This window comes from Pseudophryne corroboree, chromosome 8 (assembly GCF_028390025.1).
Source record: "Pseudophryne corroboree isolate aPseCor3 chromosome 8, aPseCor3.hap2, whole genome shotgun sequence".
NCBI classification, from domain to species: domain Eukaryota; kingdom Metazoa; phylum Chordata; class Amphibia; order Anura; family Myobatrachidae; genus Pseudophryne; species Pseudophryne corroboree.
Window position 1 is genome coordinate 78,910,571 of NC_086451.1, and position 27,756 is coordinate 78,938,326.

Below are 27,756 nucleotides of genomic sequence, written 5' to 3' on the forward strand. Positions count from 1 at the left end.
ATCGACCCCACTGTCTACCAAGGTGTGAAACTTTCTTCCTGGGCTAGTGTATAATGGACCTATAGTTTGTTGACACAAGCCTGGAGGTATATTTACTAAAGGTCGATTTTGTTTGTTTTTGTTCGATGTTAGGTCGATTTTAATCGATGTTGGGCTTCCAGGGTGAAAACACACATTTACTAGCAGAGGATTTTTTTATATTCATTTTTAAATGTGTGTTTTCAACCTGGAAGCCCAACATCAATTTAAAAATCGATCTAACATCGAATGAAAACAAACAAAATTGACCTTTAGTTAATATACCCCTGGTCTCCAGGCTTCAAACAGTAACACAGATAAGAGCATCCACCCCTGCTCGAGTGACCCAGAGTCCCCATAGCATAACCTTAGAATCAATCAGTTCTGGTTTTGGAAGGGTTAAAAGAAATCCCAGGGGGAGGGGGCTACGACTGAGTTTAAATATTAGAAACACTCCACAGATAGTGTTCATTGTCGTAAAGGCATCCATGGAATCATGATGAAACCAAAACCACAGGAAGAGACTTCACTTCCATACCATTGTTCCACACTACAGGTGATCTGAACTTGTTTTTCTTCCCTTTACTTTATTTCTTGAAATTTTTATTATTTATGTGACTATTAATTATAATCTTGTAACTTTTTTTGTAACTATAAGCTTTAAATATATTCTTGAATTAAATACAATAATTCTAGTTCTGGTTCTGTATTTTCTGACCCAAGACCCCCAGCGGCCCATGTTACCTATTTTTCAAGTATAAATAATTGTGTGTGTGGGTGAGAGCTGAAGTCACTTCAGCTGGTGGTAGTGACAATGTCGATTAACCACACGCATGGAAATAACCGGAAAGTGTTACGGGCTGTGATTCTCAGATTGGCGTATCTATGGGTAATGCAATGCTGCCAAATTTACCAATATCTAGAATGAGTAACATTCTGGAGACTGACCCCCGCAGCTACCGCCATTATACACATAGAGGTAGCCTATGTGTTATAGATCGGGAATGTAGTTCCTACAGGGATGCCCAGCAGCCCTCTGCCAGAAATGGCCCTGTGCATGGCGGGCAGCAAGACTGTGCATGCGCAGCAGCCCTTTCGGAGTCCCTGTATGTGCTGGAATATACATCCCGACAAGATGATCGCATACTGCAAGGTGATCGTGGGTGCTAATATCATGCCCACATCGCACTGCATATGCAATCTATGATAAATGGGCCCCTTTGAGCGTGACAGTCCAATTATGTGAGAATAAATCAGCCAAGGAAGTTGAACGTTAAAAGGTTGAGTGAAAGGATATGTAAGTGTGATGTTTCATGCTTTTGCTGTCTGAAAAGTCCTTACGCCAATACTCATTGCACTGGTACAGTTAGCTTGTCAGCTTCAATCAATAGGATAATAATAACATACAGTAGGTCTCCGCGTGTGACCTGCTCACGAATCAGACCACAATGTATTCATGGACAATAACCGGGGTGCCAGGGATGACAGTTGTGATCCAGGTAATGAAGAGCAAGGGAGGGAGATTACTTTTCTAAATGTTTGCTATAAATGGTAGAATTATCCTTTAAAGTTTCTACTTGCAAACAAGTGCGCGGCTGCCTCAGCACTATTACATGTATGGCGTTTCTTATCTTCAGGCAGGTTTCACTTTATTTGCAAGCATTACTGACTTCGGTTGCTTTCATTTGCAAAGAACATATCAAATGGTGACAAAGGTAACAGTTTATCTACCACGTTCATCAACAGATATGCAGATTGGAAAGACCAAACATTATATATAAGTTCTCACCTAGAGCTAAACGAGAGATAACACTTCAACTGTCCACGTTGTAACACACTCTATGGGATATCCAATTAACCGCAGTAATTGTCCCTGGGCTATCCAATTAGCCCCGATAAACCAGCACGAGACACTGTTTATCAGGGATTATGTTTCACCTGCATCAGGCAGGCTAAACCAAATCTCCAGAAATACCTCTTTCTACCAAAAACGCACAGGTGCTATTTTTTGTACGGGCGATTTAAATTGCATAGCCTGTAAAAAAAATATTGGTGAAACATTGGAAAAAAAAGTGCTAAAACCGAACAATTTTCGCACCTGCTGTTTTTCACCTCTAATTGGATAGGGGAGCTATGTGAGAGCAAACCGTTCTGCAGAGACTAGGGCCATTCAAGGGCAAGTCGACACAGGGTATGAGAAACCAGAGTTAACACATGCATTGCATTTTACCAGTTAGAGGGCGTTCTCCAGCTTTCGGACACTGGTAACCTGGCTATTGGTGGAATACACGTGTGCATCAGAATTGCTCACTGGTCTGATCCTTGGCTAGGGCCAAATGGTAGGACCCCGTTTGTGTGCACACCATGACTTACCAGATAGGCGATGACATCGTACCCTTGCTCTTTCAGCCACAGCAGAATACAGGATGTGTCAAGTCCTCCACTGTAAGCCAAGACCACTGTGCCTTTATTTTGGGACATATTGTCTCTGGTAAAAGAAAGAACAGTTATATCTCAGTATATGAATAGTTGTTAAATGTACTTTAGTAACCTTTCCTGTGTAAGACATTGACTGTTATCTGCCATGTTCACTGATAAGTTGGGCACTGAGTGGCCTTCCTTTGATCTAGGCACTGAGTGGCCTTCCTTTGATCTACCCGGTTTCACATTGAAATTAATGATGTGTTTTATAGAACTTTAAGGGGTTCTGTAATGCTTTCTTACAGTGACGTGCGGTGGGGTGAGGCAGGTGAGGCAGAGCCTTTCCTGTCATACTAACGTTTACGCCAGAGTTTTGACTGCATAAAGTATATGAACATACAAAGAATGTGTTAGAAATTTCTTCTTCATATTATTCTAATAATTTTTATAGCCAAAACTCTGGAGTAAAAAGTCTATGGCAGGTGAGGCAGTGCCTACCTTTTACGCACATCTCTGATCAAAACTCACCAAATTTCCAGCGTTTATACCTCTGCACTTTTACATAATGCCCACATAAACCCTTTAACTCGTATATTGTGTGTAAATCTGGCTCTGGTACTAGTTAGTGCCTCCTGAGCCATTTACATCAGCGCACGTCCCTGCTTGCTTACAACTGTTGGCTAAGTCTAAAAACCACATTTCAGTGGCACCATTAGTCCTGCCATATTTCTGTGAAAGTTCATCACTGACCCAGAGCCCATCTCAGTCTTTAGAAGTTATTACAGGATCCACCAAAGAACAACAAGCTTAGTGGGCCCTTATTTAGTGTTTGCCACAAGCAAAGCCTAGGAAATTCTTGCTGCCGCACTGCCAGGGGTACCCGAGGCCGGAGGGGGTGGAGGGATCCGATCTCATCCTTCTTCGGTCCTCCTTGCTAGGAATTCATCCTTGCTAGGAATTTGTCCACTGGAAACTAACACCAACTGAAGATGATGTTAGTTCCCACAAGCAAAAGCAGGAATCTTAAAAAGCATAATATTGGTTTTCTACTCTGCAATGGACCCTTATGTCTGAATGAATTTACAAAGCAGTGGGTTTTGAACCTGCGGCAATCACGTCCGGAAAAAAAAATCACCCTCAAAAAATGACCTCTCCCTGACAGAAGCACTTGTGTAAAACGCTGCACGGATATCTAGGATCTGTGCAGCCTTTTCTATACTGTTTTGTAAAGCACAGAAAATCGCGTGTGGACCTTAAAGTCTAGGCTTTCAGTGGAAAAAATCTGGGAGACAAGGAGTATGATTTTCCACTAAGCAGTACTAGACTTTGAGCAAGGGCTGATGGCACTATATAGTATATAGTAGGGAGAACGCAAGGCATGGTGATCCATAGTGCTAACCAGGCTCAAGCTGATCAACAAAGGGATGAAATCCCTAGGGATGATGGACCAGCAAGAAAATGTATGACCCCCCTAGGAAGAATCAGCTCTGTGTTGAAGGTACTAGGACTATACCTTACCCCTGGGGGTGGCTATTTATTAATGTGGGAAAATAAGATTGATTTTCTATGGCGGCGACTAAACGGATATGCCCATATGGGACCCAACTAGCCAGTTCCACTTTATAGATTAAAAAAAGAATAGCTAAAACTTTGTAAAATTCTAACATAAAGAAAACATAATAAAGCATATTTCTTTGATTTAACTCTGCTAACTCCATATTGAGATGGCAGTCGCAGAACAAGCATTTTTGTTAAACAGACTTCATAATACCCTCGAATCATGCTAACATGGCGATGGCCCCTTCATATATAGACACAGCTGTACACATACATATCATTAATGGTTAACACCTCTTACACTTACATCCCTCTCCAGAGGCTGCAATTAGAGTAGACTCGTTACCCACTGCCCCCTGCAAATATTTCAGACAAGCGGTAGACCAAAAACAGATCAATACTACTCACTGACCTGCGGTGGGATTCTGCAGCAACAGATCAATCGGGTGAGGTATGCGACTCACAGAGTGTCCTATAAAAGGAGAGAAAGACAGAACTAGATTAACATAACCTTATGAGGACTTTGTAGGTCCCAAAGAGACCTATTGTTGAAGAGAGTGCAAAAAGATATATACTATTGTTGAAGAGATCCTGACAGCCTTTTTGTCACAGTACAACTGAATTCTCAAAGACACTTATCATATTATGGTATGCATGAATCCTATGTTACATCATGTAGATCAGTCCCCATTCGTATCCTTCTCACCAGCTCAGTTAGTGCACAATGAAGAAATTGTTTCTCTTCACTACGAGGGGCCTATTCATCATGTGGCCCCCCAATAATTAAGTATCCAAGTCCCTGCGAGTAGCAGCTGGAGATACAAAATCACCGAAGCAAATCAACATTGCTCTGGTGCAGACAGAGCTGATCCAAAAAATCATCTGTCTCCATGATTCCTAACTTAGCACTGCTGATTAGGACTCGGTAGTGCTAGTGCGCATGCTTGAACTTGGTTTCACGCATGCATGACTTCTGGCGGAAGGTGTCAAACAGGGGTGGAGGGATCTGATCGGATGCCCTTTGCCCCTTTTGACCTCCTTCCGATAGGATGAAGTGGGGCGCGGAACAAAAGCAGTCTGAAGATGAAGCAATAGTTCTATGTGAATATTGGTTATCCCCACAAAATAGCTGCTCATGGTGTGTAGAAGACGCGTACTCTTTAAATATTATACAAGGCATATGTATCATTTGAACATTGTGAAACACGTTGTAGATCTAGGTGAGAGACTCTTTTTTGAATCTTCATTATTTTTATCTTATGCTCTATTATGTTTTTCCTTGATGCCACATGCTATTTTTACATATTTTATGGAATATTACTTTTTCTTGGAATAAAAAAAAAAAAAAAAAAAGAAAGAAAACCGTATTGTCTGCAATAGGAACATTTACAAAACTCCAGGACAGTAAATGCATCCAATATGATTGAAACCTTAAACAAGCCACCAAACTGACATTCTTTCATTATTCATAGCTCATTTATTAAGACATGACCAACAGGACAGTATATGCGGGTAGATGTATTAACCTGGAGAAGGCATAAGGAAGTGATAAACCAGTGTTAAGTGCAAAGTGAGAATGCACCAGCCAATCAGCTCCTAACTGTTAATTTACATATGGGAGCTGATTGGCTGGTATGTTTATCACCTTGCATTTATCACTGGTTTATCACTTCCTTATGCCTTCTCCAGGTTAATACATCTGCCCCTCGGTTTGGCATTTACAGTCCTACTGTCATAAATGGATTTGTCTGTGGAGCCGAACTGGAGTTCTCAGCTGGATTGGGATCTAGGGCGAGTGGCTGAAAGCTGGGTACCGCAATTCCTGCTCATGGGTATAGAACAAGAATAGATGATGTTTGGGTGCACTTCTGCGAAATAGACTGATGAGTAAGATGTGGCTGCTTGTGACTGGAGGCACTGGTGGAACAGCCGGAGTCTTGATGGAACCAGTGGATAGATAATAAGCACTTAAGTACAGGCAGAAAATGTCTGATAGCTGAAGTCACTGCTTCAGTAAACAGAATACAACCGGAATATTGTAGTGGACTGGATGCGGAATAGATAATGATGATGGCTGGTACGTTGCAATTGACTAAGAACGGGTACAAAGGCATGGAGTATAACGCACCAGTGGTCTTCACCAGGGACCCCCGCAAAGGAGTTTGGGCTTAGCTACGCCCAGCATGCAAGTCACAGTCCTCTGACCGGAGTTCCCAATATTGGTGCCAGACTAACACAGGTGGAAGGAGATAGCAGTAACCAGGATGATAACGGATACTGGATCACTAGGATGAAACCGGAATAACTGAAGCACACTAATGGAACAGATGGTGCTGGTTATCGGACTGGAACAGATGATACAGGATATCAGACTGAAACAGATGGTGCCGATTATCGGACTGAAGCCGATGGTGCAGGAAATCTCGGACTAAAGCAGATAGATGGCCAGGAATACAGCAGGATGGTAATCTGCACTTGCAGAAAAACAAGAATCTGTTGAAGCTCACTGACTTAGCACACAACTAGGCTGTGGGCAACATTGCACTGGCACATCCTGTCTCTCAAGAAAGTCCCTTTATACCCCTGGCTGATCAGGGATAGGCAGTGGGTGTCATGTGACCACAGACTGGTCTCCCATTGGAGTTTGGGCAATCACCTGACTGGACCAACATATCAGCGACCAGCAATTGGAGATGGAGGAAATACTTATAAGGTACACATAGGTAAACTGGGGTGCACGTTGGGCAGTAGCAGGCTCAAAGGAATTGATAGCACTGGTGTACTCCGGAATCTGCAAACACACACACAGAACAACTCTCAATTGCATAATCAGCCTGGAGGGAGATTACTAGTGTCTCAGGGGATCAATTCTGACCTGATCGCTCGCTGCAGTTCTTTGCAGTGCAGCAATCAGGTCAGAACTGAGCGTGCACCGGAGCCGCAGTGCATGCGCCGGTGCGGTCGCTGGGCGGGAGGGGGCGGCACGGTGGTGTTTGGCTGCCGTTTTGTGGGCGCAGTCCGGCCAATGCAGGCGTGGCTGGACCATGCGGGGGGCGGGCAACAGCGGCTGTGTGATGTCACGGGCAGCGACGAGTAACTCCCAGCCAGCACGCAGAAGCTGCGCTGGCCGGGAGCTACTCCTGAAGTACAAAAGCATTGCCGCTGTGCAATGCTTTTGTGCTTCAACGACGGGGCAGGGACTGACATGCGGGGCAGGGCGTCCCCCCGCATGTCTGTGTTCCTGGTTGTAGTTGTGTTAAATTTAGCACAGCTACGATCAAGTCGGAATCACCCCCTCAGTCCCATGCTCAAACTGAATGTGTTGCAGTTTGTATGCTGAGCAGACTTCTCAGGCAAGAAACTGACATGCAGGATATTGACAGATGTGACATGGCTGCTGAGGAGCCAGAATCAGGAATGGGGTGACAGGTGAGTAACCCAGCAGCAAGTCAGTCCCAAGTCAGTTCTGGAGATACAGTATACTGTACTTTTGTAATTTTTGGTGGACTGAGACGCTGCATGCCTATATTGTGTGCTACCGCGGCTGTATCTGCATATGAAATGCTATGTTACAGTGTTTTCTAGGAAAACATTGTAGCATAGCATTTCGTATGCAAATACAGCCGCGGTCACACACAGAATATAGTCATGCCTAATATCATTTTAATTGGCAAAATCTGCTTGTGCGTCCTATTCGCATCATTTTGCCCTGGGACCTGCACACAACTCACCCATCTCGTGGGAGATTCGTAGGCCGACTTTGTTTGCAGCGTGCAGGTGGGGTACCTGTTTCTGATACTTGCACTGCCCACCCAAATGTAAGATGTCATGCTGTCACGATAGGGCATAATCACCAGGACCAGGAAGAAGCTGAACGACTGGAGCGTCCTAAGGATGCTGTGGATAGCTCTGCTGCGGCTCTCTAAGCTGAATAGCATCCTGAAAGCCAAAAGCAGGTTCCGTGGGGGATGGTGGCAACGCTCGCCCACCTCTAGTGACGGCCCTGCTGAGAGCTGACATTTTCTTTTAGTACTGCTAGCCTTCCTGCTAGAAAAAATTTTGTTGAAGTAGTCTATCAAGGAGTCCAGCAAGCCTACATTCCCGGGACTACAATATTACTGGGGTCTCCAGAACATTCCAAGAAAGTATATAATAAACAGGATCAAATCATCACTGAAATTTACATACCTCAATGGGTTAAAATGTGGAGGGGAGAAGATGAGGAGGGCTGGACTGAGAGCATTTAAATAATTATTAACCCCTCCACCACCACTCTTTTGGTGGTATTCAAATGATATATCACGCCCAATCTCCTTTCTAAAGTGATACCGTTATCGTGCATGAACATCGCGGCCATAGTAATCAGGTTTAGCTGCGTAATGGGTTGGGTGCCCTCGCTACCGCGAGGGTAGCGAGCTGAAATGATTATACCACGCACATTAGCAGAAACAGAACTGGTGTGGAAGGGGGTGAAAAGAATTGAATACCGCCCTTTGTGTCCATAGCAATTAGGAATGGGAAGGGAGTTTAATAAAAGTCACTACTACAGGAGGCGCTCAGTGACTATGAGGGAGATTTATAAGACCTTCTAAAGAGGACAAGCGGAAGTGTTGCTCCAGCAACCAATCAGGTTCTAGCTTTCATTTTATAGAAAGTACGTAACTAGATACATGAAAGCTACTGCAGAATCTGATCGGTTGCTATGAGCAACACGCCAGTTGTCCTTTTTATTTGGTAAAACTCCCCCATCATGTTACTCACCCAGTGCTTTTAGTTGCCCCTAATACATGGAGCTCTATGCTACCACCTTGTGGCCATCCCACTCCTGGTTCCTAGACTTTTACTTTTACATCGAAATGCACTTAAAGGTGCACATTAAGTCCCAATAAAAGTAAAGGAAATGGGTATTTACAGAAATGAAGTACTTTTGAGTACTGGCTCATGGCAGCAATGTTATTCACGTATGAATATCAGGCCCATAGTGTATTAGCAGGGCAGTAGTAAGTTAGGAGGACGATGGTACCAAACATAGGTGAAAGCTGCAGGTGAAACCTTTTGAACCTCACGTTGTTCTTTCTGCATGTATGTGGTCAGAGCCGGCCCTAGGCATAGGCAAACTAGGCAAATGCCTAGGGCATTTGGTATGCCTAGGGGCACAATCAGCTTCTGCTGATTAAAATAATATGCAGCATGCCTGTATTCCGTGTGTGACTGTGGCTGTATCTGCATACGAAATGCTACGTTACAGCGTATTTCTGGAAATCACTGTAATGTAGCATGTCATAGGCAGATACAGCCACACTTGCCCACAGAATATAGGCATGCCACATATCATTTTAATCAGCAGAAGCTGCTTGTGCATCATAGCCACACAGTAATGCAAATAAGATGCATTTTCATAAAGGCGCCCGACGTTAGCAGAGCTGCCAGCTGACTCACGCCAGGCATCTCCTGCTGCATGGCGTATTGAGGCAAGATGTATGTATCCAAGCACAGGCTGGGGTCACAGTGTTAGCGGCCAAGTGAGTGCTGTGTGCGGGTGGGTTGGTTGTGCAGTAGTGTTCGGCATATGTGTAAGGGGCATTATGTGTGTCATGAGCATAAATGCATTAATAATGTGCAGCACATGTGTAAGGTGCACTGTGTGTTATGTGTATAAGTACACTAATAATGTGCAGCATATGTATAAGGGACATTATGTGTAAAAGGGCATTAATAAAGGTTGGTATAGTATGTAAGGCGCATTATGTTTATAAGGACATTAATAATGTGTGTCATGTGTAAGGATCACTACTGTGTGGTCTTATGGTAATAAAGAGCAATATGGTGTGGTGTAATATGAATAAAGAGCAATTCAGTGTGATGTAATGTGAATAAAGTTGCAGTACTGTGTGGCGTAATTTGAATTAGGGGTACTGTTGTGTGGCCATGCCCCTTCCCAGCAAGAACACACCCTTTTTGGGCTGTGCGCCAAATGTGCGCACTGTTCTTATGTAAAATATAGGGGGTAGAAACACTAAAATGAGGACTGCTATGGGTGAGGGGTGCTGGTGCTGGGAAAGGGGCACAGGGTCAGAGGCGGAACTAGCGGTGGTTCTAGGGGGCACCAGCCAAAATCTTGCCTAGGGCATCATATTGGCCGGCTCTGATGTGGTAGTCTGGACTGGAATATTTCTTATGCTGGGATGGACAGAACACGGGAGCAGTGATGTGTGAAACCAGTGTAAAATACACAGGATGCACATGTCACCTCCAATTAGAGCTGGGATTCCTGAGACCAGGGGCCCACAGTTCCACTTGTGAAAATCAGATCTGTATGATCTGGATCCTGTAACTGCGAGAAGCCAGGAATGCCGTATAACAAGGACGTGTAATATAGCAGGTGGGAGTTCTGAGAACAGGGTGTGGTCACCTGTCATGGAACATCAATCAGACGGACGCACGCTAAGAACCTTGGGCCTAATTCAGATCTGATCGTAGCAGCAAATTTGTTAGCTAATGGGTAAAACCATGTGCACTGCAGGGGGGGGGGGGCAGATGTAACATGTGCAGAGAGAGTTAGATTTGGGTGGGGTGTGTTCACTCTGAAATCTAAATTGCAGTGTAAAAATAAAGCAGACAGTATTTACCCTGCACAGAAACATTATAACCCACCCAAATCTAACTCTCTGCACATGTTATATCTGCCCCCCTTCCCCCTGCAGTGCACATGGTTTTGCGCATTAGCTGACAAAATTGCTGCTGCGATCGGATCTGAATTGCGCTCATTGCTGTGTCCACCGCCATTATCTCCTACTCTTATACCATTGGTAATTGTACCTGCTTAAAGGGAATCTCCACCATCATGTCTCTGTACTTTTCTGGACTGTATAAATACTCCAGTAAGTTTTTCTAAATACGTTCTTGTATTTTCCATCTATGCTCATCTGATTTTTATTTACTTTTTTTAAAGTTTTTAGTTTGACCTGTGATATCACACAGCTCTGCATTAGATACAATGGCATGCAGAAAACCCCTTTGGGAGCTGTTTATTTAGCTGCCAGTTCTGCTGTGAGATTTAAAGTCCCAATAATATCGAATTCAAATAATAAAAATTAAAAAAAAAAAAAGAGAGAACTTTTTGAACACTACACAGAAATGTATACATTTTAACTTGAACACGTTCAAATACATCAAAAGGATAATAGTGCACTGCAATCTGGGAGTATCTGACAAGTAAAAGGGTGAGGATTTCTTCATATATTGATCTGAACATCTAAGCTTACAGCCGATCATCAAGTTACCCCAATCTCCGCACGTTCCTATACTAGCATATATGCCCAGCACACCATTACACAGAGGTTCCCAAACACCGTCCTCAAGGCACCGTAACAGTCCAGGTTTTAAGGCTAAGTACACATGGTGAGATTTATCTGTCCAATCTGTCTGGTGAGAACAAAAATCTGGCAATGGATGAGAGCAAATGACAATCAACCATTTTCTCCCAAACACTGGAAAATGGATTAAAACTATTGATTTAACACATTTTTCCAAACAAACTGATTTAACCTATTTGTTTGAACAACCATTGTCTATTTTCCAGTGGTTGGGAGCAAATGGTCTATTGTCATTTGCTCTCATCCATTACCAGATTTTTGTTCTCACCAGACAGATTGGACAGATAAATCTCACCATGTGTACACACAACCATGCTCGAGCACAGGTGATTTAATTAGTACCTCATTCAATTTGGTTAAACTGTCTGTGCTCTGTATTAGTTATCCTTAATATCTGGACTGCCTGGGTGCCTTGAGGACTGAGTTTGGGAAATTCCGCCATTACATGTAGAAGCACTCACCTCTTAGGTGCAGAGAATAACCTCTATACGGAGTTACCCATATAGTATATGGTACCAAAATGATAGTAGACAATGGATCAAATTGCTTACTATCATTTTAGCTGCTATTTCTCTTTCCTGATTGGGCAGCTATATTTTGCGCCAGAGTTCTCCGCTTCCCTTAATTTTAGTTTTACCATACTATCCTTATAAACTGGGATACTCATGAATTACACAGGTTCTCTAGCTGATTAAAACCAGATGAAATGCAGGCAAAAAAATATGGTAGGTTATTTAGCTATGTAATGGGGAATATAGATTGTAAGCTCCACTGGTTCAGGAACCGATGTGAATGACTGGAATAGTCTCTATAAAGCACTGCAGGATATACACAGGCTTGGACTGGCCCACAGGGGTACAGGGGAAAATTACCGGTGGGCCCTTCTGCCTGGGGGCCCACCTCCTGCTCTAAGGACCAGGTTCTAGACTGTGCACTTGAATTATACATTATACATATGTTACCTTATACTGGACTATGGTGTTTTCTACAGTGCATTGCTGTTATTAATCTGGTACATTATCATGCATGCAGCAGCTGAATTTACTGCATATATTTATGAAGGGGCCCAGATGTTGCACTCTCTAATGGTTAGTCAAACCAATGAGGTGGCAGGCCACACCCCCTCTGCAGACTGGTCACTGCCCCAACATAGGACCCTACCACTGCATTCCCCCGGTGGGCCCTACATGCCTCAGTCCGACACTGGATATACAGTATGTGTGCGTTATATATACGGAGCTATTTATGATAAATAATAATAGTGCAGTTACACATTATGCTACCCTCATTTGTAATATAATATTATAAATTGTATTAACTGTTAAATAGCCAAGTATGTTAGGCATGGTTTTATTTTACAGCCCAGAGCTCTGGAGTCCATTTTAAATATTGATAATAATATTTCTTGTATGTTTAGTGGGTGCTCCAGATGATTCTGTAAGCCAGTTATACCACTTGCCCATTGCAGTGCCGCGTCCCACCCTGGAATTGAAAACGGGTCCTTTCCGGGTGGGACCCAGCATTAGACCCTATATACCGCCATCTTGCCGGGTCGGGTTACCATCCAGGGGCGGGGACAGAGCTGACATTGGGGGCGCGTGCGGCGCTGGGAGATGACATCATCTCCACGTCGCCTCTTCCTATGCAGTGAATGTGTCCCAGGTCGCACCGACCTGGGTAATCCATTCACACTGCACCTGACCTGGTATGTAACCTGGGAATAACCCTTCTTTAAATATACCAGGTCAATAGCGGGTTATTTTTGCGGTGTGAAAGGGGTATTAGAGACATATGTGCAATGGACGTATATTTGTACGTTTTCTGAATTCATATATAACTGCTCTAACTTTATGAAATGTATACATATGGTATAGTGGAATGAGGCACAAGCATATAATTAGTTTGATGGGTATTATAACGGGCATCTGCTTGTTTCTTTGATAATTACAGGCATTCATCCCATGTTGTAGGAGCGTTGCTGGGTGTCATAATGATCTGTCTCTGAGCTTAGAATTCATTTATTTTTCATCTCTATTCTTTAGATCAGTCCTCTTTTAGTTGCCCAGAGTGGCCGTCTGAAGGCATCTCGTGATTCACAGGGAACAGTGATCCCTACTTACGTTTCTATTTGAGATGCGTGCTACTTCATTCAAATGGAAGACCAATGCGGAACAAACTCATACATGCACCCTAAAAGCATGGGCTGTCTTGCTGTTAAATTGCATGCTGCAAGCAAATAAGTATATAATGGGACTGATTCACAGCAGCGTACAGATATGACTGCATCGTGCGTAAATAAATGCAGATCTTCGCCTATACCCAGAGTCACCAGCATCTGTGCCGCTGCACTGCCCCTGTGCGTCTGCTTGTGAAAGTGGCTGTCTTCACTGTCAGTGCGCGTGTGTGCCAGCCCTGTCCTTGGTGCTGCAAGCCCGTCTGAAATCAGACAGACCTCTACAGATGCAGCAAGAATGCCTACATGCCCATGGAACACTTATAATATGTGCGAGCGTACCGTCGCCCCCAGTTACGTTCCCTCAGCTGCAAGTGAAGACGTGTGCGACACTGAATTGCCCGGATTTGAGCAATAGTGGGAATGCATGGCGCATGTGCAGTGCGGAGTAACAGCTCTTCCCACAAAACTGATGTGTGCAACTCTGAATCAATATGTTTATTATACTATTACATCAGATCAGATGTTTCCAGCAGGATGCATTCAAAATACCGGCGCCAGGATACCGACACCTATTCTCCCACTTAGGGTGCCCACGACACCCCTGGAGGGAGTGCCCACAGCGAGCCCGCAAGGGGTTCTTTTGCGCTCGCCCCAGCTGCCGTCATTCCGGCATCCCGCGGTTGGGATTCTGACCGCTGGGATGACAGGCGCCGGTATAAAGATACCAACCCGTTTCCAGCAATTTGTTTGGCTAATTCATCTTTCTGCCTCGCAAACCTTTAAAGAACAAGAGGGCACTTGTAACTCTATCAGTCTAGAATTCTGTAACACCTGACTTGTTACATTCAGATAGGGTTCCTTATGGCTTAGCATACAGTAAATGCAGATTTGAACAATACCAGCTATGAATTCCATTTAACCGGCCAATTTGTGTTTCCAAAAATGCCCCCAAAATTGTATGTCTTTTCTTTATTTAAATGATGTAAATAATGTCTATTTAAACCTGATTCAGTATAATTTTTATTAACAAACATGCAGATTTGTTAATGAAATTATACTGTATCGAGTTTAAATAGCCATCATTTAAATCATTTGAATACAAAAGAAAAAATGTGCTTGAGGATTGCGGGTCTGTAGTGAGCCCTGGCTGATTCGCTAATCACAGCCAATGCCCTAAGCCCTAAGAACTTGGGGGCAAATTCAGACCTGATCGGTGTTGTGCGGACTGCGGCGCCGGCGCATGCCAGGCAGCCGACGGCTGTCTTTAGCTAGCAACCGCCTCTGCCTGATTGACAGGCAGAGGCGGTCGCTGGGCGTGACGGTGGCATTATGCCGTCATCTAAGGGGAGCGGTCCGGGCAATGCAGTCGTGGGCGAACCGTTGGGAGGGTGGGCCGCGGCGGCTGCGTGACGTCACACGCAGACCCTGCGACCCTCACAGCGATGGGAAGCTCCCTGCAGCGCGCAGGAGCTGCACTGGTAGGGAGCTACTCCTAAAGTACAAAAGCATCATCACTGTGCCATGCTTTTGTACTTCTGCGACGGGGCAGGGACTAACATGCGGGGCGGGCTAGCCCTGTGCTGGGCGTCCCCCCCGCATGTCAGTGTGCCTGATCGTAGCTGTGCTAAATTTAGCACAGCTACGATCAACTCTGAATCAACCCCTAGGTCTGCAAGACAATTGTCTTCCTGGCGCCTTTCTGTAGCCCTAGAGTAGGGGGTGTGGAACCTTTGGACCTCCAGCTAAACTACATGCTAAAATTGTTGAAAGGCATGCTGGGATGTGTAGTTCCATAGAGGTAGATTTTTTTTACTCCACCGTCATTTGGCATTTGCCAACACGGCTGCATCAGAGGCCAGTGTCAGGGAAATGGCTGCATCAGATGCGACCAAGCCAGGCAAGTAGTTGAAGGATTAACAATTTTTATACTGACAGCCTCTTCTACCAGTGCTGCTATTCTCTGCCCTTAGATCCCGGTCTTGGTCACTAATTAGATAAAAGGAAGCTCTCAGTCTGGGGTTACCATGGAATCCTGTTGACACTGCAGTGGCATTTTGCCAAATTAGGTCAGACAATGAACATTGCCTCTCCTGCCTCTCTGTACTAAGCAGTGATAAAAGTGGAGAAGTGAGCCAGTGGAGAAGTTGCCCATGGCGACCAATCAGCATTGAAGTAACATTTATAATTTTCATACTATACAATTTGTACAGAGCAGCTGATTGGTTGCCATGGGCAACTTCTCCTCAGGCTCACTTCTCCACTCTTTTCACTGCTTTATGAACAGACCCCTTCAGTGTCGGACTGGGGCATGAAGGGCCCACCGGGGGAATGCAGTGATAGGGGACCATATGTAGGGGTGTGGCCAGCCTACAAAGGGTGTGTGGCCAGCCTCCACATAGGCTTGAAATACACAATAGTCTAATGCAGTGTAATACAACATATCTACCATGTATAATACAAGTGCACAGTCTGGAATCTGATCCCTAGAGGAAGGAATGGGCCCTCAGGCAGTGGGGCCTACTGGTGGTTTCCCTGGTACCCCTGTGGGCCAGTCCGACCCTGGACCCCTTAGTGTCCTATGGTCAATAATGACTTAAGATATGTATTATGTCCTAAGTCAGGGGTTCCCAACCACGCTCCTCAAGGCACACTAAGAGTCCAGGTTTTAAGGCTAGCCATATTTGAGCACAGGTGACTTAATTAGTACCTCAGGTATTTTTATGTAACCATCTGTGCTCAAGCCTCGATATCCCTAACACCTGGACTGTTGGTGTGCCTTGAGGACCAAGGTTGGGAAACAATGGCCTAAAGAATTCTTTGTAATATGACTTTCCCATACCTCCGAACTTTGCTGATGGTCGAGGGGGGACATCAGAGCAGCGAGTGACAGGGGAGGGGAGGGGAGGGGAGGGAAAGGGGGGAGGGGAGGGAAAGGGGGGGGGGGGGGGGGAATCTCCCAACTGCCCCCATCCCCGGGACACTGCGACCCGCGGGTGGGACAGACCGTGAAAAATGGGACTGTCCCGCCAAAATCAGGACAGTTGGGAGGTATGCTTTCCTGCGAGATATTGGGGGTAATTCAGAGTTGATCGCAGCAGCAAATTTGTAAGCAACTGGGCAAAACCATCTGCACTGCAGGTGGGGCAGATATAACATGTGCAGAGAGAGTTAGATCTGGGTGGGTTATATTGTTTCTGTGCAGAGTAAATACTGCCTGCTTTATTTTTACACTGCAATTTAGATTTCGGATTGAACACACTCCACCCAAATCTAACTCACTCCCTCCCCCCCCCCCCCCCCCCCCCCCCCCCCTGCAGTGCACATGGTTTTGCACATTGGCTATCAAATTTGCTATTGCGATCAGATCTGAATTAGGCCCAGTGTTCTTAGCATGCGTCCATCTGATTGATGTTCCATGACTCTCTCTGCACATGTTATATCTGCCCCACCTGCAGTGCACATGATTTTGCCCAACTGCTAACACATTTGCTGCTGCGATCAACTCTGAAATAGGCCCATTGAGTGTACATAGATTTCAGCATTCAGCTTGACCCCAAGGTTAACTGACCGGACAGATATTAAACTGAATGGCTAATCCTAGGTGTAAGGGGCCAGATGGTCTATTGCAGTGGTTCTCAAACTCGGTCCTCAGGACCCCACACAGTGCATATTTTGCAGGTAACCCAGCAGGTGCACAGGTGTATTAATTACTCACTGACACATTTTTAAAGGCACACAGGTGGAGCTAATTATTTCACTTGTGATTCTGTGAGGAGACCTGCAAAACATGCACTGTGTGGGGTCCTGAGGACCGAGTTTGAGAACCTGTGGTCTATTGCAATATTCCGCTACAGGTTATACATACCAGACGTAGAGAAGGGCACTCTGCAATACCAATTGAAAGTGCATGAATGATTTCAATGATGTAAAATATTGCTAATATCATAGTTATGTTATATTTGCAATGTTAACTAAGTAGCTTGCAGTAAATAAAGGCAAAATAAAGATACCTTTTGTGTTATGTAGATACTATGCCGAGATGGTAAATAATAAGGTCCAGGGCTGCAGCAAAGAGGAAATAGGTCTTATGTTCTACCACAGGGGTGGCCAGACACAGTGCCACATATGCCCCCACAGTGCCAGATACACATATGCCCCCACAGTGCCATGTGCCCACAGTGCCAGATATGCCCCCATAATTCCACATATGCCCCCACAATGCCAGATATGCCCCCACAGTGCTGCTCACCGTTTTGCTGCTGTGGTGAGGAGAGCGCAGCGCGCTTCTCCTACCTGCCGCCCTGCCCCCTCAGTCTGGTGTCTGGGGGGACGGCAGAGTGTATATCTCAAACTAGGCGCCAGTCTGCGAGCTCTGATTGGCTAACGAACCAGCGCCTGATTTGAGATATACACTCCGCTGTCACCGCCGGAGACCAGACTGAGTGGCAGAGCGGCAGGCAGGAGAGGCCCGCTGCGTTCTCCTCACCTCTGTGGATGGGCAGCGGGTCGCGATCGACCCGGTTGCATGTCTGTGGTCGACCAGTCAATCGCGATTGATTGTTTGGCCACTCCTGTTCTAGGAACTATGTCAGACCTTGAATAAAGGGTATGGGGTTAGCATACCGATCGTCTGGATCCTGGCAGTTACAATACATGCTGGGATTCCGACGGGGGCACCATACCACCGCCGGTATACCGGTGAGGTAGGTGATTCATCCTCTCTGGGTGTCCACGACACCCATAGAGGGAGAACAGAATCTGTGGCGAGCCAGCAAGGGGCTTCAATGCACCCGCCACCCTGCCGGCATTCCACCGATCGGGATGCCAATGTCGGCATAGTGACATTCGGCATCCTGGACGCCGGTATTACATACCAAACCCAAATAAAGCACATATTTGTTATTGTACTTAGTAGAACAAGTAAATCATCTACTGTGCCAAAATCCAGGTACTGCTAAGTAATGTTTAAAAACATGTTTGTTCCAATTTGTATTAAAACAAAACCTACTTATCCCAGAAGAAAATTAAATAAAACTCAGCTGGGCAGAATACATTTTTAAAAAAAAGTTAAGATAAAAGTTATTTTCATTTTAACCGACTCAAACCCAAACTGAAACATTTTTGGACCGACCATAAAATGGTAAATATCCATGGTATATCAAGTGATTGGTCACAATTTGTGTAAATAATGCCAACATTTTATATTCCAATCCAGAGTTTCTCAGCGTTCTAGGTTTTAGGTATATCTATTTGCTCTCATCCATTACCAGATTTTCATTCCAGCCAGCCAGATCTAGCACATGATCTGCCAGATAATTGTATAGTGCAAGCCAGGGTAGCCAACCCTGATCCTCGTGAGCTACCAACAGTTTTCCAGGTCTCCTCACAGAATCACAAGTGAAGTAATTAGCTCCACCTGTGGATCTTTTAAAAAGTGTCGGTGAGTAATGAATACACCTGTGCACCAGCTAGGTGGTCAGGAAAACATGAACTGTTGGTAGCTCTCGAGGACCAGGGTTGGCTACCCCATGTAAAGTCTATGCTGTTTTAGATTTAGCTTGAACTATTGAGGAACTACAGTATACTTGCCTACCTGACCCTCTCCATGAGGGAGAAAATGCTCTGTTCCTGGACTTTCCTGGTGATGTATGATTGCCATCACCTGTGGTGAGCTAGTTAATTGATAGAAGGCGTTTCACCACAGGTGATGGCAATCATACATTACCACGAAAGTTCAGGAACAGAGCATTTTCTCCCTCATGGAGAGGGTCAGGTAGGCAAGTATGAACTACAGCTTCCAGCTGGCTGAGCTTTGTATCCAAAAGAAAAGGCTGGAGAGCATAGGGTGCCCAAACTTGATGTTATATATATATATATTACAATGCCTTTTGTCATACCACCAAATCATTTGGCCAGCTTAGGTTCCTGCCTTGGCATGTCTTTCACTCACAGAACCAGGCAGAGACGCTGCTGATGTAACAAACACAGGAGTAGAGGGAATCAGACACAGGGGGAGAGTGACTGGGGACAGACATGGCTGGAGAGGAGAAGACTATGAATAAAGCGTGCAGCAGGAGAGCAGCATAAGCATGTAAGCAGTGGCATAGGGGAGTAGTGTTAGGGAGGAGGAAGGGATGTATAGTACTCACGATGCTGGCTGATCTCAATGTAGCCTCTGGCTTTGCCTGATCCTTTACATAGCAGCCTGTGACAGGGGAGGGCAGGAGGGAGGTGTGGTAAGAGCGTCATCCCCAGTACCTGTCTGCCTCCCTGTGCTATTACAACACAGCCAGCATAGAGTAGCAGCACATGGAACAGTGTAAGGTGGCTGTCTCACCTGGGAACCTCATAGAGGTGACCAGCCATTATAGATTTCAAGGAAAAGCAGCCACAATATTTAGCTGCTTACTGATTGTATATTTCATTGTTTTTAAGCACTTCTTTTAATACTGTTACTGCTGTTATTCTGTTGATGCCATCCGGAGATTTACAGTACCACTCAGAGGTATAGCTAGGTGCCATGGTGCCCGGAGCAAGGGTATGTTTTAGCGCCCCCTCCCCTGTACTGAATCAAGGGCCTAGCCAACATGTGGTGGCATGTAACATTTGAAAAGAAAAAATACAAAAAAATCCTAAATTGGTGATAGAGCCAGTTCTAGGCCTTGTGGAACTCAGGGTGCATCAAAAATATAGGCGTGTGGCTTCATGGGGATGGGGTGTGGCCACAGAATAGTACCAATTCACTTTACACAGCACAGTAGTGTCCATTATTCACATTACACCACACAGTATCACCCCTTATATATGTTATGCTACGTAGTAGAGCCCCTTATTCACAATACACCACACAGTAGAGCCTTTTATAAACGTTACACCACACAATAGAGTCCCTTATACACATTACACCCCACTATAGCCGCTTATACACAGGACAGAGAGTGGTGTTGCAGAAGCATGGGCAGGAAGAGGTGCTGCCGCATCTGAAATAGAGACATATGCTGCAGCTTCCAGAAAAGAGAGAGATGATGCAGAACTAAGGCAGAGAGAGGTGCTACAGCAACAGGGGCAAAGAATGGTGCTGCAGGACAGAAGTAAACCTGCGGCACAGCTACAAGCAGACCGTGAGACATATAAAGAGGGTGGGCAGCATGTGCCGGCTGTCAGCGCCTCCTGCTGTCACCTCTGGCCTGCCCTGTTCCCTACATACTGTATTTTCTGAGTCCGAGTCAGTGTGCGCCCACTCTGCTCCTGCTCTGCAGCTGCTATACAGCAGTCCACAGTGCAGCGTGAGGAGGGAGGGTGGTGATGCGCCCTCTAATTTTTTTGGCGCCCAGAGCTTGCGCTTCACCCTCGCTACACCCCTGGTACCACTGCATAGTTATAGTTGTAAAAGCCTTAGGGGACTTTGCTGGTGGTAAGCCCTTAGACATATAGGACGAAGGAATAATGAACCGCATCGCCTCCAATAGGGCCTCCTTTCATAGGTAGACTCTGCTTAAATGCATCAATGTCCTATGAAACAGGACATAGCAAGGGGGGGATGTAGCTGTGTGACCAGCGGTCAGGAGAGACCGCCGGTCACGTTACCTCCCCCTGCATCCCGCACCCTCACAATCCCGACGGTTGGCATGCCGACCAACAGGGACTATTCTCACTCGTGGGTGTCCACGACACCCATAGAATGGGAATAGAACCCGTAGTGACCGCATCACTGAGCCTGTAGGGTGGCAAGCGCAAGGACTGACGTGCACGTGGCGCCTGTTTTGTTTGTTGACATGTGAGGAGTAGTGCTGTCGCCATGGTTACACGGTATACCTCTAGTGCAGTGGTTCTCAAACTCGGTCCTCAGGACCCCACACGGTTCACATTTTCCATGTCACCCAGCAGCTGCACTGTGTATCACCAACTGTCACATTTTAAAAATCTACAGGTGACCTGCAAAACATGGACCGTGTGGGGTCCTGAGGACCGAGTTTGAGAACCTGTGCTCTAGTGCTGCCCATGTGAGTCCACACATATTTCCAGGGCCACTTTCAGTTCTCAATCCACGCCTGACTTTTAGGATCGCACTACTTCTGGGCTCAGGTCCGGCTTACCTACTGTGCATGCATGGAGATGCGCACATTATAGGCTGCAAGGGAGGAATCATAATATCCCTATCTGGAGAAACTGTACTTTAAAGTCTACAATGACTACTGTAATCTGAGAATGGGAAGCGGTTACAATACCGCTAGTCGGGATCCCGGACGACACAACGCCGATGCCGGAATCCCGACTATCGGTAAAATACAGCAGCCGGAATCCTGGCTCCACAGGTTTTCCTCCCTCTATGGGTGACACCCATAGAGGGAGAATATAACCTGTGGCGAGCGCAGCAAGCCACTGTACCCGCAAGGTGGTGAGCGCTGCCGACACACCTGTGGCCGGGATTCCGACCGCTGGTTTAACATACCGATCCTCTGAGAATGACATTGGCTATCCAGCTACACTGAATTACGGAAGAGCTATATCTGAAGGGCCCCATACACTGCAACGATAATGCCCGATTTAATCCGATTTCGACCTTTCGGATGCGTTTTACATCCGATCTAATGCGCGGTCCTGTGAGCATCGGATCGGAGAACCTAGGTCGTTAGTGCTGCACTCGTGATATGTCGGTTCCCGCAGGCATGGCTGGGATCGCATAAGATACATCATGTGCAAAAGGACCGCATACGATGTATCCTATGCAATCCTGCCACTCGGGAGGCTGCCGGGCAGATCGAGGGAAATCTTATGCGACATGAGGGTCCGACATGTCGCTGTAGTGTATGGGGCCCTTAAGATTGTCCCACCCTGTTTTCATGTTTATTGTATTCTCCATTAGGAATGTCACATACAGTATGTTCAATGTTCATCAATTCTTGCAATCTTGAAAAGAAAATATAGTGGTAAGTATGAAAGCTGCTGTACTAGCAGTGCACAGTATGGTGTTGCCCTTAGCATCCAGTCAAACACTTGCTTTCATCTTCCAAACTGTACTAGAGTAAAATGACACCTAGAACGTGACTGGTCGAAAGGGCCATATCTTTCTATCTATACAAATATCTATAATGCAGACCTAATAAAACTTCTGTGTTCCAATGTTTTATTTGGGTGGTATTCATGTGGCCGGTGGTCAGCTGACTGACAGTCACATGACCTCCTCCACCATCCCGACGGCTCACTATCCCGGCATGCCGACCAACAGGGACTATTTACTCTCGTGGGTGTCCACTACACCCATAGAGTGGGAATAGAACCCGTGGCACCGAGCCCGCAGCGTGGCGAACGCAGCAAGCCCGCAAGGGGCTTGCTGCACTCGCCCCTCCCCGCCGGGATTCTGGCGTCGGTATGCTGCCGGGATCCCGGCGTCGGTAAGCTGAGACCGCCGGTCAGTCGTACTACACCCGTTTTATTGCTATGACAATATCATACTTGTTAAGTTCAGGCCCTTGGTACAGTGGGTGTGGATTATTAGATCTAAACTAAAAAGGTCTACAGTCAATATGTTGACCGCTAATGGTAGACATGCATTAGGTCGACAGGGTCAAAAAGTCAACATGGAATAGGTACACAGTAGAAAAGATCGACAGGGTCAAAATGTCGACATGAAAATGGTCGACACCAAAAAAGGTAGACAATGTTTTATGGGTGTTTTGTCAGTTTTCTGACACAAACAAGCGCATGGCGAGCGAACTTCGGGCAAGGTGCCTTGCTCCACTACCGCTGCACTCTGCACAGGTTACTATTCGCAATCATAGTCCACGTAAAGTATGAAAAAGTAGAAAAATAAATGAAGAAAAATAAATGACATCGACCATAGGTGTGTCGACCATTTTCATGTTGACCCTTTGACCTTGTCATCATTTTGAACTGTGTGGCTTTTTGCATGTTGACCTTTTGACCATGCGACCTAATGCATGTCGACCATAAGTGGTCTACCTATTGACTGTAGACCTTTTTAGTGTAGATCTATAGACCGGATACCTGGTGCAGTATGCTCGCCTGAATACATACCTCCTGATTTTGGTGAGACGTTTTTCACAGACTGTCTCGCTACCTCACCAGCAGGTCGCAGTCTCCTGCAGTTGGGTGGGGTGACAGTTGGCAGGCCCTTTGTAACTTAAGGGCCCCATACACTTATGCGACCACGTGTCGCAGACGACCACACCGGCAGCCTCCCGGAGGGCAGGATCGCCCAGGATACATCGGATGCTGTCCTTCTGCATACGATGTATCTTGGGCGATCCCAGCCATGCCCCCAGGTTGGACCTGATTGAATGTGCAGCACAATCAATCTAGAGGATCCGATCCGATGCTCATGGGAACGCGGATCAGAAGCACCTCCAAAATGCCCAATTTCATCCGATATATCGGGCCGAATGCCCGAAATCGGGCATTATCGCTCTAGTGTATGGGGCACTTTTACTGTTCTGCTTAGCAGAGCAGCAGTGAATAGACACATTGTCTATTCTCTGGCAGAGAGGGACTGGGGGCATGGCCAACAGATCACAGAGTGCTGTTCATGCCCACAGAGTGATGGAAACAGGGCCTTGGCTTGCTATCGCGGCACTTGCCATGAGGCCACACCCCCGATGTCCCTCTTTACAAGATCAAGAAATTGAGAGGTATGCTGAATATATGTTTTGGCTGAAGCTTGCGTAGTGGCCCCCATTCATCCTCAGAAAAGCGAGTGTTCTGCCTCTGTCCATCAGTTTCTCACATACATCCTCTATAACAAAAGGCTAATGATGCTCCTTACCTGTATGGGGGGGAATTCAAGTGTTTCAGCGACCAATAGATGGAGTTTGATGGAGCAATTCAAGTGTTGCTTCATTCGGGGCGTGCACATCCGCCGGTGCTGACATTACTGTTATGATGTTCCGTCATTTTGATGGTTGGTAACTGGTATTCTATATAATTAGTAAACTGTGTTTACATGATAATATGGAATTGGTGTATAATAAAGAATATAAAAAAACTGTAACTTCTTTTTTATATTATAGTGCAGTATTTAATTCAGCGAATGCTGTACATTGTCTACTTTAAAGGATAATTCCAACAAAACCTAAGTAGACCATTGATCCCCAAGCTGCGGTCCAGTGTTCTGGATCCTGAAGGATTCCCTAAGGTAATGAGTGCACCTGTCTCAGCCTTTTTGTTATCTGCTGCATCAGGGCTGGACTGGCCCAGAGGGGTCCAGGGGAAATCCCCGGTGGGCCCTACTGCCGGAGTGCCTCACTTTATTCTCTAGGGGTCGGGTTAATAATGTTTACTTGAATTCTGCATTTTACATATGCTACATAATACACTATGGTGAATTCACTACAGTGCATTGCTGTCATTAACCTGGTACATTATCATGCGTGCACTAGCAGAATTTACTATATATACAGACCATGAACTCTCTAATGGTTAGCCAAGTCTTTTAGTGGTTGGCCACACCCCCTCTGGAGGCTGGCCACACCCCTAAGCATGGGCCCCTACTACTACTACATTCCCCCAGTGGGCTCTTCATGCCCCAGTCAGACGCTGCGCTGCACTCTTCTTTCTTCTGGCATAGCCAAACTGTTCACACCAGGAGTGTACAGGAGTGAGGTAAGCAGATGACCGCATAGGGTCCTAGACAAGATACTGCCCCCTAACCTCACATATCCCAGCAAATGTTAATAAAAGATACCGTTATGTGGCATAGTTTCACCTTTTTTCATCCACGTCTTATGATCGTCAGCCATGGGGATACCATCAGCTTCTGAATAAGATGAAGAAGAATGTTAGAGAAGAGGAATAAGAATGGTAAGGTAGGAGGACGTGCAGGGCAATAGGAAAATAAGAATTTACTTACCGATAATTCTATTTCTCGTAGTCCGTAGTGGATGCTGGGGACTCCGTAAGGACCATGGGGAATAGCGGCTCCGCAGGAGACTTGGCACAAAAGTAAAGCTTTAGAACTACCTGGTGTGCACTGGCTCCTCCCCCCTATGACCCTCCTCCAAGCCTCAGTTAGGATACTGTGCCCGGACGAGCGTACACAATAAGGAAGGATTTTGAATCCCGGGTAAGACTCATACCAGCCACACCAATCACACCATATAACTTGTGATCTAAACCCAGTTAACAGCATGATAACAGAGGAGCCTCTAGAAAAGATGGCTCACTACAGCAATAACCCGATTTTTTGGTAACAATAACTATGTACCAGTATTGCAGACAATCCGCACTTGGGATGGGCGCCCAGCATCCACTACGGACTACGAGAAATAGAATTATCGGTAAGTAAATTCTTATTTTCTCTAACGTCCTAAGTGGATGCTGGGGACTCCGTAAGGACCATGGGGATTATACCAAAGCTCCCAAACGGGCGGGAGAGTGCGGATGACTCTGCAGCACCAAATGAGAGAACTCCAGGTCCTCCTCAGCCAGGGTATCAAATTTGTAGAATTTTACAAACGTATTTGCTCCTGACCAAGTAGCTGCTCGGCAAAGTTGTAAAGCCGAGACCCCTCGGGCAGCCGCCCAAGATGAGCCCACCTTCCTTGTGGAATGGGCTTTTACAGATTTTGGCTGTGGCAGGCCTGCCACAGAATGTGCAAGCTGAATTGTACTACAAATCCAACGAGCAATAGTCTGCTTAGAAGCAGGAGCACCCAGCTTGTTAGGTGCATACAGAATAAACAACGAGTCAGATTTTCTGACTCCAGCCGTCCTGGAAACCTATATTTCCAGGGCTCTGACAACGTCTAGCAACTTGGAGTCCTCCAAGTCCCTAGTAGCCGCAAGCACCACAATAGGTTGATTCAGGTGAAACGCTGAAAACCACCTTAGGGAGAAACTGAGGACAAGTCCTCAATTCCGCCCTGTCCGAATGGAAAATCAGATGAGGGCTTTTACAGGATAAAGCCGCCAATTCTGACACGCACCTGGCCCAGGCCAGGGCCAACAGCATGACCACTTTCCATGTGAGATATTTTAACTCCACATATTTAAGTGGTTCAAACCAATGTGACTTTTGGAACCCAAAAACTACATTTAGATCCCAAGGTGCCACTGGAGGCACAAAAGGAGGCTGTATATACAGTACCCCTTTCACAAACGTCTGAACTTGAGGGACTGAAGCTAGTTCTTTTTGGAAGAAAATTGACAGGGCCGAAATTTGAACCTTAATGGACCCCCATTTCAGGCCCATAGACACTCCTGTTTGCAGGAAATGTAGGAATCGACCTAGTTGAAAAATTCCTCCGTCGGGGCCTTACTGGCCTCGCACCACGCAACATATTTTCGCCAAATGCGGTGATAATGTTTTGCGGTTATATCTTTCCTGGCTTTGATCAGGATAGGAATGACTTCATCCGGAATGCCTTTCTCCTTCAGGATCCGGCGTTCAACCGCCATGCCGTCAAACGCAGCCGCGGTAAGTCTTGGAACAGACAGGGTCCTTGCTGGAGCAGGTCCCTTCTTAGAGGTAGAGGCCACGGATCCTCCGTGAGCATCTCTTGAAGTTCCGGTTACCAAGTCCTTCATGGCCAATCCGGAGCCACGAATATAGTGCTTACTCCTCTCCATCTTCTAATTCTCAGTACCTTGGGTATGAGAGGCAGAGGAGGGAACACATACACTGACTGGTACACCCACTGTGTTACCAGAGCGTCCACAGCTATTGCCTGAGGGTCCCTTGACCTGGCGCAATACTTGTCGAGTTTTATAAACATGTGGAAGACTTCTGGGTGAAGTCCCCACTCTCCCGGGTGGAGGTCGTGTCTGCTGAGGAAGTCTGCTTCCCAGTTGTCCACTCCCGGAATGAATACTGCTGACAGTGCTATCACATGATTTTCCGCCCAGCGAAGAATCCTTGCAGCTTCTGCCATTGCCCTCCTGCTTCTTGTGTCACCCTGTCTGTTTACGTGGGTGACTGCCGTGATGTTGTCCGAATGGATCAACTCCGGGCGACCTTGAAGCAGAGGTCTTGCTGTCTTTGCTGAGCTTAGAGCATTGTAAATGGCCCTTAGCTTCAGGATATTTATGTGAAGTGATGTCTCCAGGCTTGACCATAAGCTCTGGAAATTCCTTCCCTGTGTGACTGCTCCCCAGCCTCGCAGGCTGGCATCCGTGGTCACCAGGAACCAGTCCTGAATGTGCGGCCCTCTAGAAGATGAGCACTCTGCAACCACCACAGGAGAGACACCCTTG

General features: G+C 46.1%; 1 protein-coding gene across 3 annotated transcripts in view; it reads right to left on the reverse strand.

Annotated features, from left to right (window-relative positions):
* The window catches only part of ASS1 (argininosuccinate synthase 1), a 215,048-nt gene extending 195,283 nt beyond the window's left edge, over positions 1-19,765 (reverse strand). Inside the window, exons 1-3 of one of the 3 annotated variants that reach the window (XM_063936716.1) lie at positions 19,698-19,765; positions 4,409-4,468; positions 2,392-2,506 (exon numbers count right to left, since the gene is read on the reverse strand). In XM_063936716.1, the coding sequence (XP_063792786.1) occupies positions 2,392-2,499 (108 nt within the window). In that variant the 5' untranslated portion in view covers positions 2,500-2,506; positions 4,409-4,468; positions 19,698-19,765. Of the gene's footprint in view, positions 1-2,391; positions 2,507-4,408; positions 4,469-11,279; positions 11,300-17,797; positions 17,875-19,697 lie in introns of those variants that run through there. The other 2 variants (XM_063936715.1, XM_063936717.1) reach the window with 2 other exon arrangements.
* Positions 19,766-27,756: the final 7,991 nt, after the last annotated feature.